The 14,321-nt window shown below is 35.0% G+C and overlaps 3 protein-coding genes across 4 annotated transcripts; 2 read left to right on the forward strand and 1 right to left on the reverse strand.

Moving 5' to 3' along the window:
- Positions 1-618: 618 nt before the first annotated feature.
- On the forward strand, positions 619-3,510 carry LOC130969459 (DNA polymerase II subunit B3-1). Of its 2 annotated transcripts, none has more exons than XM_057895191.1 (4): positions 619-1,150; positions 1,246-1,330; positions 2,863-2,924; positions 3,044-3,510. In XM_057895191.1, exons 1-3 carry the CDS (start codon positions 623-625, stop codon positions 2,892-2,894), a joined length of 645 nt encoding a protein of 214 aa, XP_057751174.1. In that variant the 5' UTR covers positions 619-622; the 3' UTR covers positions 2,895-2,924; positions 3,044-3,510. The 2 variants fall into 2 exon arrangements, with proteins under 2 accessions (XP_057751174.1, XP_057751173.1); XM_057895190.1 differs by having other exon boundaries at positions 2,883-2,924; positions 3,044-3,500.
- Positions 3,511-4,531: 1,021 nt separating this feature from the next.
- LOC130967412 (fasciclin-like arabinogalactan protein 12) lies at positions 4,532-6,613 on the forward strand. The gene is made up of 2 exons (XM_057892260.1): positions 4,532-5,063; positions 5,980-6,613. Exons 1-2 carry the CDS (start codon positions 4,603-4,605, stop codon positions 6,305-6,307), a joined length of 789 nt encoding a protein of 262 aa, XP_057748243.1. The 5' UTR covers positions 4,532-4,602; the 3' UTR covers positions 6,308-6,613.
- A 334-nt stretch (positions 6,614-6,947) lies between these two features.
- LOC130967969 (cullin-1-like) lies at positions 6,948-9,245 on the reverse strand. Its single transcript, XM_057893031.1, has one exon. The coding sequence runs from the start codon at positions 9,051-9,053 to the stop codon at positions 7,092-7,094; it is 1,962 nt and encodes a 653-aa protein (XP_057749014.1). The 5' UTR covers positions 9,054-9,245; the 3' UTR covers positions 6,948-7,091.
- Positions 9,246-14,321: the final 5,076 nt, after the last annotated feature.

Here is a 14,321-nt window from a genome sequence, read left to right on the forward strand (position 1 = left end):
CTCCCGTCCTCATGCCCTCATTCTTCCCTCCCCTTTTTTTCGGGAATGGATTTTCTCAAATTTTTTTAACAATTAAAAGAGTAAAGTGTAATATCTCACAATTAGTGTTATAAATAAAACTAAGAATAAATATAAAAAAATAATAAAAGATTAAAAATCATATTTTATACTCTCAATTTTTTTTAATAATTGAGAGGATCCATTTTCCATCACCATCTCATACACTCTCAACTACACCCCTCAAACTCTCTAGGATTACAATCTTAATTAGTTGGGCTCCTCTACCCATTTCTTTGTCTTTGGGCTTCTTTACTATACATAATAGATAATATACAATACACAAAGAATGTAGACTGGGCTTTTACCCTTTGTGTGATAACCGAGTGAGAACCTTTACTGTTTCCGTTTTTGTTTCTTTTACACATTCCTTTTTTAAGAAAACAAAAGACAATAGGCCCATTTAATGGATACGGAAAACGGGAATCAAGAATGTATAAGGCCCAATCTTGTGACCCGAATTGAGTCCATTTAATTCGGGTCGGCAAGTCAAAGACCCGCTTCGGCTGTAAGAAGGAACAAAACCCCACAGAGCAAAACGAGCTTCGTTAGTTCGTTGGTAGTAATGGCTTCAAACTCCAAAACCGAAAACAAGACGAAGAAGAAGAACACCAAAACCGTAACCAAACAAAATTCCAAGACCATCACCAAATCGAAGAACGAGAACAAGAACAAGAACAAGAAGAAGGAGAACGTCTCAGATAATAAGAAGAACAAGAAGAGGGAGAATGACAATGCCAACAAAAAGAACAACAACAACAACAAGAAGAAGCTCACACACAGCAATGGCAACTCGAAGCACCGCGGTGTTGAATCGCTGGTTGCTCCTAGCTCCAGCTCCGAGTCACAGCAAAAGCGAGAAGTAGAATCAGTTGAACAAGAAGAGGAAGATAGCACTGTAGTCTCCAATGGACGAACCGATGGCAAAAAACCTAAGAAAGCGAAGCGTAATCGGGAGGAGGTGCAAGAGGAAGACGAAGGAGACGCGAAATCGCACGTGTTTCCGATGAATCGTATAAGAACAATTGTCAAGGCCGAAGATCCCGATTTGCGCGTTTCTCAGGAAGCGATTTTCGTCGTCAACAAAGCTGCGGTGCGTTTCTTCGAATTCTCAGATTTAGGTTTTCCGTTTTCTACATTTTGTGTTCTCTTTTCAACGTGCTTGAATGTTTTGTGTTTTGCTTGCAGGAGAAGTTCCTTGAACAATTTGCGCAGGACGGTTATGTTCGGTGTGTTCAAGAGCGTAGGAAGTCTCTGAGCTACAAGCACCTAGGTATTCTAATCTGGTTCTCATTCTATTAATCTTCATTTGGAGTTTTTGTTAGTATAGTATGTTGTGTTAGCCAGGAACTAGGAAGCATGAACCTCTTTTGCAATAGTTGTGGCCTTGTTTGTACTGGTATTGGTGTTGTTGAACACGAATCTGTGCGAAAATGTTCTCCTGAACTCATACAGAATAAGCATTGTCTGCTGCAAATCGTTTCGACGTAAATGGATTTAATACGAGTATGTTTCGCGATGGCAACCCTTGATACATGTAGTAGATCACACCTTGTGGAACAAAGCTAAGGTTTTGTCTTGCTGGATAAAGTATAAGTATTGTATATCAATGTGAGAGTGTGGTATCTATATACGCTCCCTTAAGATAGGATGTGTGTAGTGTTTATCCATGTGAGAATAGTGTTGTTTTTGTCTTGTAATAAATAGTTTTCAAATAATGCATTTTATAACCTTGTAATAAATAGTGTTGTTTTTGCTTTTTAACATACTAATGCTGGTGGATCATGGATATGGCACAATTTTTAGTATAAAGAATAATGATGAATGTGTGTTTAGGATATGTAATGTTAAAGAAGCTGACACCTGTGAACTTTTTATAAATTCATAACACTAAGTGTTTTTATGCGAAAGTAAAGTACGACCATGTTGGATAATCATTTCCTTGTTATTCTATTGCCATTACAAATTTACAACTAAATGTTTTACCTTCTAGACATGGTCATGATTCAGGAAGGAGCCTGATTGTTCGAACCATTTTGTAACAATTTAATGAAATTTTGTTTTGTTTTATTTTGTGCTCAGTAGATTAACATAACACTGATTGGTATTGTTCCACAAACGTTGATGTCTTGGACAGAGCCATTCTCGGTTTTATTGCAGTTACAATCAAAAGTTTTACTTCTGTGTGTGGCCACGGAAGAGCCTGATTTGTCAAAACTATTTCGTAAAGTTTAGCTTCTTGCTAAATAGTGCTCCTCTTAGATAGCTAATATCATTATATTATATATGATATTTGATAACTTTAAAATTTTAGTTCCTTAATTTTGTTCAGGATTTATGCTATGCTAATTATTTCTGTTGTGCTATAGCTGTAACTTATAATTTGTAAGCTCTTCCTTATCACTGTGTTCATGTTGTATATCTGCTTAGTACATTGTCAATGAAGTGCTGAATGTCGTCATGTATGATATGTTTTTATCAATATGTATGTACAATGAAGTTGGAACTCTTTTCATGATGAATTCTGATGATAAATTATGCTAATATTTTCTTGATGATTTTATCTTCAAGATTGATGTGAATACGATTTCTAACTGATTATATGCCTATCATTAATATTTATATGTTTTATTTTGGGAACTCAAGGGATGCTTTTATTTATTTTGTAATGTAACTAGTATGCCTTTGTTAATTTCTTATTTCCAAAATTCACTGTTGTAAAACCCTCTTTTGGTAGTTTGGATTAAAAGATTAGTGATCATTGTGTGTGCATTGACCATGAAATATTTTTCAATTACTAATTAGATCCATGCTTCCGGTTTCAGCGCATGTTGTGAGTAAGCAGCGGAGATATGAATTTCTTTCTGGTAATGTCTTAACTGTCTAATACTATCCAAATTCCTATTGGAGCATTCATAGTTATTTCCCACTGTGTATGCTTCTTGCACTGATAACTAACCACAAGGTTGTCTATTTGCTTGTTCAGATTTTGTTCCTGAGACAATGAAAGCTGAGGATGCATTATGAGAGAGAAATTCAGGAGGGAATGGAGGAAGTTAGAAACTGTAAAGCAATGCAAGTGGGGAATTCAATCTTATACCTTTATCTAATGTTGTAACAATATGTTATAGAAGTATGTATCTAATGAGTAATTCACTGCTTTGCATTCCATAGTGTATGTTACTTTCACAACTCCCTGTAAGATGCATATTTATGCTCTGCAGATGCATCCATTGTTTAAGATGAAACCAATTTATCTGCCATCCATTTTGAAACATATAATACTTAACGGGGAGTTTCTTTGGTGAAGAGTAGAATTAGGTAGAGAGTGAATATTTTTACTAAATTTAGGAAAAACATGTGCATTGCATATGACAAATTTTTTTGGGTGGATTTTTTCTTTACTTAAAAATGTAATTATTACTCTTCACCAAAGCATCATCAATCTTCATCATAGCATTACCCTACTTAATGGCTGTTTAATGTATGGATGTTGGTTATATAATTTCCTTCCAATTAAAGCTACATTGATACGAGGACCGTGTTTCAAGTTGAAGGTCTATAAAAATAACAATGGAGGGATTCATTTGTCGAGTAATTTTTCGATGACTTAAAAATTTAGCTGGGATCAAAATGTCTAATCTAAATATTTTTTTTTTTAGGGATCAACATAGATATTTACTCCATGTACATGTCAAGAGAAAGGGAGGGGGAGGGCGAAAGAGAAAATTTATGATGTTTCAAAATAAAACTTTCAAGTAACACTTTAAAAAACTATAAATTGAGAAAAAAATTTCTGTGACCTAATGCTAAGATTAGGGACATGTAATCCATATGTAAAACCATCGTTCTTCCCTAATCAACATTGAAGAAGGTAGTTAGTATAATTATAACAACTGTCCCATTGCCATTCAACACCAAGCAAAGTATCAATGCATTGTAGGTCAGAAGCTAACATCCTTGGGGTTAGGTTAATTCACGTTTCTCCTCCGACACTGTCAAATTATCGTGAAAAAATGATTGTTGTAGACTAAATTCTCATAATTTATGTCGGTACATATAACTTTTGATTTCTGCCTTAAAGACTGTTTAGTGTCCATAAACACTTAAATTTTTTTTTTATGTACAAATATCACTCTTAACTCTTATTAAACCGAGTTTCAAAAGCAAATTAGGGACTGGTTTCCTTAAGACAAAGGCAAACTCATTTTTTATTCTCCTGAAAATTCAGAAGAATTTACAAATTGCAAGTAAATGCTACCTACGCAACCACACCCACCTTGATGAGATCTCACTGTTTTTTCTTCCTTCCAAAGCAATGAAATCCAAGTGGCTCAAACAGTAATGTCACACCACCTTTCAATGATATGCTAACTACTGAGGTTTCTAGACATGTTAATAACATTCCACCTAACACTCTATTCTCTAATAACACCAATAATCTCTCTCCATATATTCATTCATTCTTCATTCCTCAATCACTTCCAAGTTCCAACATCACAACAAGGACCACCCTAAACATTTCACAAAAAAACACAACAAAAGATGGTTGCTATGATGAATCATTCATTATTCATATTCATCACCTTGCAACTTTTACTAATAATAACTTTCCCTTATAACACTTCAGGTCAATCCCCTGCATCTTCCCCTGCTGCCCCAGTTGCCATATCTGCCCCAGCACCATCACCATCATCACCCCCAACAGACATCATTAGAATCCTCAAAAAAGCAGGAGGTTTCACAACCTTGATCCGTCTTCTTCAGACCACACAAGTGTCCACACAGATCAACTCACAGCTCCTAAACTCCAACGGCGGCATAACGCTTTTCGCGCCCAATGATAATGCCTTCCAAGGCCTCAAACCAGGATTCCTCAACTCCCTCAATGATCAACAGAAGAATGAACTCATCCAGTTCCACATGTTACCCTCTTTTGTATCAGTCTCGAATTTCGACACGTTAAGCAATCCAGTTAGGACTCAAGCCGGTGCAGACCCTGATAGGTTTGAACCTACCATGCACAAATACTTTATTTTTACTCATTCATGCATGCACATGCATGTGCGCAATTTACTCACATGAAGATATCTTCGTCTGAGAATTTAATAATTTAACATATTTGACTAAATTGTTTGACATAACATATGTCCATATATTCGTGTAAGTAACCACCAATACCGCTATCTTAGATGGTGATTACTCACATGAATATGGTTAGAATAATGTCAATATAAAATATTAGCTGAAACATGGTTATATAATTTGATAGGGTAAAGTACTAAATTGGTCCCTTACATTTAGGCGTAATCTTGATTTGGTCCTTGAAGTTTAAAGCGTCCTTTTTGAATTCAAAAATGTTTCATTTAGTTTCAATGTAATTCCACAGTGAGGCCAAAGTTAAATAATTAACAGAATGTTCTACATGATAGCAATATAACTGTATAAGAGCAAGATCGATAATTTGGAGAACAAGTACAAGCTCCAGAGGCACAAAATCAACTGTAGATGCATCAATACATTTATTTATCATTTTTCTTTCAATTTAAATGAAATATTTCCTATAGAACTAAGGAGAATGATAAATAAACGTATTGATGCATCAACGGTTGCTTTTGTGCTTTGGAGCTTGTACTTGTTCTCTAGATTATCGTACTTGTTCTGATACTGCTGTTATGTAGGACATTTCATTAATTATTTAACTTTAACCTCACGGTAAGACTAAATTGAAGCTAAATGAAATTTTTTTAGATTCAAATAGGACACTTTAAACCTTAAGGACCAAAATAAGGGACTAATTTAGTACTTTACCCTAATTTGATATATCTGACTGAATCGCTTGATATAACATATGTTCACATCTCATCTATTATCTTCACATGAAGATTATTGAAAACTAGTAATCATATTTGTGCAAGGTAGGTTGGCATTGAATGTAACAAGCACAGGGAACCAAGTGAACATGACAACAGGGATTGTAAATGCAACAGTTGGAGGAACAGTGTACACTGATCGCCAGCTAGCGGTTTATCAAGTGGACAAGGTGCTTCTTCCTAGGGACTTCTTCGAGGCGAAGCCTCCGGCGCCAGCTCCGGCGCCTTTGAAGGCTAAGGGATCAAAGAAGAAGTCTGCTGAAGGGCCTGCAGATGGAGCTGCAGATGATGATAAGTCTTCTGCTGTGATGATCATGAATAATGGGGTTTGGGGTGTTGTTGTTTCCATTATTGCAGTTCTAGCATTTGCATTGTGACAATCACAATTTGTTTGAAGATCAGAAGATGAAGATAACAAAAATTGAGATCAGTGGATTCATTATTGAAGGGGGAGAATCATCATCAACATTTTGCAGAATTAATATAAAAATATATTGAACTATTTTCAAGTGCTTCTTGCTACTACTGTCTACATTTTTTTTTTATGAAACAGTTTGTGGTGAAAATTTAATTCGATTTTGTTATTCTTATTCCTCTTTGTTTCCCTCATAAGAGATAAGTTCATATCTTGTGTATTATATATGAGAATTTTTCCATTAAAGAACTTTGAATAGAGAATTATTGTTTGATCATTCATTATACTAACATAATGATTATGGACACGTTGTTATATTTGGATGTCATGAAAAGAAAAAACTATATATAATGATCATTTAAGTATATATATAATATGCCAAATTTCCAAGTGACCAAAAAATGCCAAAAAACTAAATTTAATTTTAGTTTTATGGTCAATTTTTTTTGTATAAAATGTTACTATCAAACTCTACTGATTTTCTTACTCAAGTTGCCATGTAAATCTAAATGTGAAACAACCGCATACCTAATAGAAATCTATAAAAAAAATTATAATTGGACACTTTGTCTCACTGACATGAATTTTAAGTGAAAACATGATAGTTTTATTAATGTTGCATCTGCTTCTTTTTTCTTTTAGTAAACAAGTTTCTCCAATAGCTGAATTAACTAACTTAACTACTATCATTTACAGCATTATGTAAGAAAGTAAAAATGGCCACTTTCATACCCTAGTAGCTTCCATTAAGCCAGATACTTGAAAGTATTGGGGTTTTCTTGGTCTCTTTCCAGATAGTCACGAGTTATGAGATCTTCAATCCGCTTCTTAATTGCTTTGATGTCAGGCTTGAACATAAGGCCCAGTTGTTGAACACATTCCAAAACCAGTTGTTGATGGCCTAAAACTTTCCTGCTCTTCATGATGCGCACAATTGCAGCATCTATGGCGTATCGTCGGTCCTTGTCAACATCTTCAATCACCTTCTTCCTTTCATCAACCGGTGGTAGTGGGATCTTGATCCTTCTCATTTTGTCAGTGAATTTGTAGTTGAACTCAAAAGTATCATTTGGCGATATAGTTCTGGTGTTAGGCTCCTTGCTAAGAATCTTATATTTTGCACATGACAGGGAATGGAGTAATCTAACAACATCTTCATGGGTTAAGTTCAGCTGCATCATAATCTCTGAATAGTTCAACTTATCAGCACTGTTGAATAGCAGCAAGGCAGCAGCCTGATAGGTTGACACAACTAGTTCAATAGTCTTTTGTTCAAACTTGCCAATGATGTGGCAAGTTCCAAGTGAGTGAATCCATGTAAATTTTCTGTGTTTTGTCTTTGTTTCATAAAATTCTTTAAAAACTTCCACACACTTGACCATCTCCACCGGGAGGTTGAGATCAGAAGACTTGTAACTTGGCCAGAATCCTGTGGTAAGAACAGTAACAGTCAGATCAATTCCATGTGTGTTGTCCCGAAGATATTCCTCAAATTTCATCTGGTTATCACACGCCAAAGTCAAGTCCATAACCATTCCCTCCATCTTAGATGTGAAGTGGCCACCACACTGCTGCTTTAGCTTTGTCAAAATACACTTTTCATGATCCTCATTGGCATTCCTATCAAAAAGTAATCTGCGGGCTAGTTTTTTCCTGTAAAATTCTGCATAGAGATCCTTATCACTGATATATGCAAGCAGCTTGACTACCTTGTCAAGAGTTTCTTCAATTGCTTCATCGCTTCCACCCTTTTTAAGGATATTGTCGCAGAATGTAGCTAATAGTTCTGCACTGGAACTACCAGCAACATTTTTATTGCAGAAAACCTCAAATGCCTCCTTTAAAGCCTTGTGGAACAGTGTGTGATTTATAAAGCAGTCATTAACATATGTCATGTACTTGTCATGGAGCTCTATGAATTTTCTGACAAGGCTAGAAGCTTCTTCAGCCTGCTGGACCAATGCTGTACCCTCGGCTGTAATATGCTGCTTGAATACATTCGCAACAGGATCCAAGCCTTTAGGTATTTTTTGGTAAAGTCTATACATCCGAAACAGATCTTCCACCTTATCATCTCTAAGCAAGGCCCAGACACCATCAAGTAATTGATTAGCATGGGTCACCAACAACTCATGTTGCACTTTCTCTACCAATTTCTGCTCAGTGCTGGAGTGCAAGTAATGAGTCACTCTTTCTCTCTCCCTTCTCAAGCACTCCTCAGCCTTTAGCATATAATCTGGACAAGACTCAACCTCAATCCACTTTGTAGCCTTACTTTTGTAGTAATTAGCAGTATCCTCAAGCATCTGAACTTCAAACTCCTCCTCATATTGATCCATCTCAACAAATAAATCAACAACATTTTTCAGCAATGATCTATCAATCTGTTCGCCCTCACGCTCTCTGTCAATACGAGTGATCACAGCTTTCCTTGCATTATCTCGTACCTCCATATAAACCAGAACACCGAAGCAGGTAAGGCCAACAGCATTTAGTGGTGGCAGGTAGCGTCCAGCAATGAAGTACGGATCAAGATAATGAAAGAAGCGTGAAAGCCACCTCACCATGAACTTGTGAGTTATCCACCTTTCTTCAAGCTCCCTCAGCATAAATTCATCATTCGCCTCCCTTAGAATTTTCATCAACTCAGTAATCCCCTTCTGCATATAGTCCCAACCTTGTTCCAAATCAATAGTCTTCCGCTCCATGGTGGCCTAACCCGATGGAGCAACAAGAACACGATCTGCTGGACTGTTCTTTTCTTTCTTGTGTTTTAAGGGCAAGAAGATTTCAGCTGATGAAGTGATGAATGACGGACGCGTGAAAAGAATTATTATAATAGTGTTTTCCTTCTCAATAAAAGCAACTAAAGATAAGATAAGATAAATTGTAACTGAATTATGTATTTTGTTGGGCTGTGGGCCACGAGACTTCTCTATTATTGTTATGGGCCAAGGTGGAAGAATAATTTAATATATATCTTATTCATTTTGATGCACCACCTTAATTTACATGACACTCCCCTCACATAACACAAAATATAAGTAAGATGTTGCTATATAACAGCAATGGTATTTGAACATCTAAAGGTTAATATCTATATAACACTTAACAAAATTTAACTTTCAATAAAAAGAAAAAAAAATGTTTTACTCGATTTTTTTTCATTATTAATAATAAATAAATTAATAATTTTTTTAATTTTATTTCATAATCTTAATTTAAGGAGCAAAAACAACTCTTTTTTGTGAGTGTCTCGGTGTCTCTCAATTATAATTTCAGAAGTAAAATTTAAAGATAAAAAAAAAGATGCAAGGTATTGGAAACAAATTAAAATGCAAAAATTAAAAAAGAAAGGAGGAAAAAGATAAATAAGAATAAAAAAGAATAAAGAACTTTAACTAAAAATAGAAAATAAAATATAAATTTAAGTTTAGATTTAAGAAGAATTTTGATTTTCACTTTTATTCTGTGATCCCAGTGAGACTAAGAGTGTTTTTGAGTTTCCTAGTGTTTCTAAAAAGGAATAGAACTAATTACAATGTTTGACAAAAAATTTTAGTTATAGACTAATTTAATGTCAATTTATAGTTACTCTTAGAATATTTTCATCAGTTTTCAAACTTTAATTAGTAACTATTCCCACAATTTTATATTTAGTTGGAGGAGTGATGGGGCAAGTGTTTTCATTATATTTTAAAATATTTTTATGTAATATATAATAATAAAATTTATTTGCTTTCACTATTATTTAAATTTGACCCCATTATGTTATTGAATTATTTTAAATAAAATATTAGAAAAATAATATTTTTATTAATATTAGTCAATATTTTAAATGAATATTTTATTTTTATATTATTAGAATTTAAAATTTAAAATTTAGAGTTGTTCATATCCTGATTCAACACTAAGGTCCAGGACCAAATAAGACAAAGAGGTCCAATACATAGATCAACCTCCCCACGCAATCGACCTCCATCTAAGAGGTCGGATTCTACGAAAACTCCACTAAAAGGAAGTCGGGAGTCAGATTAGCTAGCAGATAACACTTATTCAAATAAGTAACTGCTCCTAAAATCTCTCAACCCACTTCCAGGAGTCAAATCTCAACCTCCCTAACATAAATGGACGGTTATCCTCTTTAAAAAGTGGAACAACTCTAACGGTGGTTATGGGTCCTCAGGTATCTCTAAGTTCTCATACTCTCAAAACTTGCTTAGACCTTTGCTGATTTAGGTATCAAAGTGTCTTTGCAGGTACCACCATCCTCTCCTTCCTTTACACACAAGTCGGACGAAGGCTCTCAACTCTGAACTAAGTTAAAGGCCTTCTTCCCAAGACAATTGGGTCAACCTCGCGAGTCCAGTCTACCAATCTCTAGTTACCCAACGTAACAAGAGTGTTGGCTAAAAATAATATATTTTGTTAGTGGTAGCATTACTTTTATTTTAGTATTAAATTTAAAATGACTAATATAACCATTAATACTATATTGATTATTTAATAAAAAAAATCAAAATAAATAAGTAACTCTAATCTTAATTACCCCATAGATCCAAATCCGATCCTCTGTTGTTACTTGTTATTATCTTTCTCTACCTTTTTACCATTTGTATTTTTTAATTTATTCAATTGTTCTGCATTTTGTTTAATAATTATATTATTATGTATTTTTTTATTGTTTGATTCATGGTTATTTACAATAAAATTTTATTAATATTTTTTCTGCGATTAATTTGCGGTGTATTTTGTATTCATATTGTACGTTCAGATTTTTATGAAATTGTGAATTGTATTTTTGTAACAATATTATATTTGTTAATTAATTATTTAGGTTTATAATTTTTTTAATAATAAAAAATAATTCAAAAAAACATGACAATTAAAAGTAATAATATTTTACAATAATAAAATATAACTATAAAAATTATTGATATATTATATATTTTGTCCATACTAATAAAAATTTTTTAAATATGTGACTATTGACAATTGTTCTTGCACTTTTTATTTTAATGTTCTATTATTATTCTGGTCAATTATATTTTTGACCAAATATACCCAATAATAGGTATATTCCAAATATCATTAAAGAATTAACTTAATCTAATTGTTTATTAAATCAAATTTTCTTCTTAAATAATATTTTCTTTTGTCTAACACATATACTTTAAATTTTGAATAGGAATCACACTAAAATATAATAAATAAAGTTAAATCGAAATAGAATGCAATATTTAAATAATTAAAAATCATTTTTCAATATCATAATGAAACTTTTTACTTATATAAATCCTAAAACCAATCACTAAACCATCACTTTACAAAATTTGCAATCCTTGAAAACCATCAAAACAAAATCCTCAACTTTCAATTGCCTTCAAGAAAATGAAGCAACCTTTGTTCTCCATCACACTTCTCATCCTCTTCACCTCCTTCTACTCAACCACCACATTAGCACAACCAATTGCATTATCACCCTCATCATCATCAGATTCCTCTGACTCTTCTTCCACTGACGACTTAATCAAGATCCTAAGGAAGGCGAAATCATTTAATAAAAAATGAAAAACAAAGCAAACGTGCAATTTTTGACCTGAATTTTTTTGTACAGCCTTTAATTAATATTACCAAAATTTTTTTAAAATTTCAGAAAAAATGCACGAGCTAATTCTGAGATATAAAAATTTGACTCCTCCATTGCAGCGTTCCGAGCCATCGTTGCAACGGCGGGTGCTTCTGTTGCAACGAAACTAGCCAACGATGCTTGCTAGTGTGCCTAGGGGATGGCAAGGCAACGTGCATTTTGTCGGTATTGCACCCTGCAAGCCTTTGGGCGACTCGAATTTCAGCAGCACAACACCCCTCCCCCTATAATAGGCTGCAGAGCAATTACCAAAGTGCCACGAGTAAACATCCTTTTCCGTGAGGAGACACACTCAAGAAAAGTGCTCTAGAGGTCGAATTTTGACGCCGTTTTGTGCAACAACCTCTAGAAAAATAACATCTTTCCATCCCCCAATTTGGTGAATTTACACCGAGTGAATTTTTTTTGCCGATTTTTTTCCCACCCGGAAAGCCGAAAATTCAAAAAAAATGAAAAACGGAACAAACGTGCGATTTTTGGCCTGGATTTTTTTGTGCAACCTTTAAATAATATTACCAAGGTTCCCTCAAAATTTCAGGAAAAGTGCACGAGCCAATTCTGAGATATGAAAATTTGGCTCCTCCGTTGCAACGCTCCGAGCCATCTTTGCAACGGCAGGTGCCTCCGTTGCAACGCCCCCAGCCAACGTTGCAAAGCCCACAGCCAACGTTGCAACGTGGCCTGCCTCCGTTGCAACACGCCCAACCAACGTTGCAACGCGCCCAGCCAACGTTGCGACGCGTCCTGCCTGCCAACGTTGCAACGCCCCTAGTCAACGTTGCAACGTGCCCAGCATTCGTTGCAACGCCCCTTGCCTTCGTTGCACTGCCCCCAGCCAACGTTGCAACGCGACCTGCCTCTGTTGCAACGCGCCCAACATCCGTTGCAACGCCCCCACCCTCCGTTGCAACACGCCCTGCCTCTGTTGCAACGCCCCCAGCCGACGTTGCAACGCCCCCAGCCGACGTTGCAACGCGCCCTGCCTCCGTTGCAACGCCCCCAGCCAACGTTGCAGGCGTTGCAACGCGACCTGCCTCCGTTGCGACGCGCCCAGCATCCGTTGCAGCGCGACCTGTCTCCGTTGCAACGCGCTCAGCATCCATTGCAACGCCCCCAGCCAATGTTGCAACGCGACCTGCCTCCGTTGCAACGCCCACTGCCTCCGTTGCACCACCCCCAGCCAATGTTGGTTTTTTGTTCTTTTTATATTATTTAATGTATTTATTGTTGTAGCATGATTGGATGAGCATTGTTTGAGAGAGATGTATGTGAAGGTTGTATACATGTTTTTCCTTTGATATGATGAAAATTATTGTTTTGCTTGATTCTCATTTGAAAGCTCATTGTTACATTGGTTCAGTCTTGCATAGAATTTAAAGGAAATTACTCAATAGATGATTATTAAAAGTATTAGTAATTGAAAATAAAAAAATCTCTGAGTACACCAAAAATCAGGTACAATATGTTTATGTATATTTAATGTGTTAGTTTTATATATTTTCAATGTGTATTTCGTATTTCAATATATATTCTATATTTTAACAGATTAGCAGCTGATTTTTTGTAAATACATAGCATATGATTTTTTAAAATAACTACTGATTCAAGAAGAAAGAAAAGCTTTTTATGGTTTTATCTATGACTTTTGAGGCAACATATATGCGTTTTGGCTCCCTTGAAGCATGATATGAATAAGTCATGTAAAAGAAAAATTAATATCAACTAAAGTGCAAAACGGAGGATGATGGCTTTCATAACATATTTTCTAGAATCTATTATTTTGGACTTCCTCTGCAACCTAAATCTTTCTACTGCAAAAATTAAACATGCTAAATTGAATAGCTTCCATGGTAAAAGAAGATTGTCTATTATTTTCAAAACAACATGGTCATAAATAATATTTTGTCAGGATCATCATGCGAGAGAAATAAGGAATAGGTTCCATTTTGAATAATAAAATGCTTGAAAGACCTTTGAAATTCTGTTTGCGCTTTTTTAATCTTTAAGTTCAAATTGAGTTCAGAAAAGTTTCATCTTATAAAAGAAAAATCATTTGTCCCTCTTATGACATCTTTGAAGGAAGATCATAAGATACTATGTGTAATACACTTGTAGCAGTAATTCCTTGCTAACTTTAAGGTTTCCTCTGTAATCTGTATCCTCTGCAATCTGTCACTTACCTTCCTCAACTACATTCTATGCACAAAGATGTTAAGAAACAAGAACCATGCACCTTGCATCTCATATCATATGTCCATTATATATTATTAACTCACCATATCCCAACCTTATAATCATCATAACCTATTCTCACCTAAAAGTTGAT

This window comes from Arachis stenosperma, chromosome 3 (assembly GCF_014773155.1).
Source record: "Arachis stenosperma cultivar V10309 chromosome 3, arast.V10309.gnm1.PFL2, whole genome shotgun sequence".
Taxonomy (NCBI): domain Eukaryota; kingdom Viridiplantae; phylum Streptophyta; class Magnoliopsida; order Fabales; family Fabaceae; genus Arachis; species Arachis stenosperma.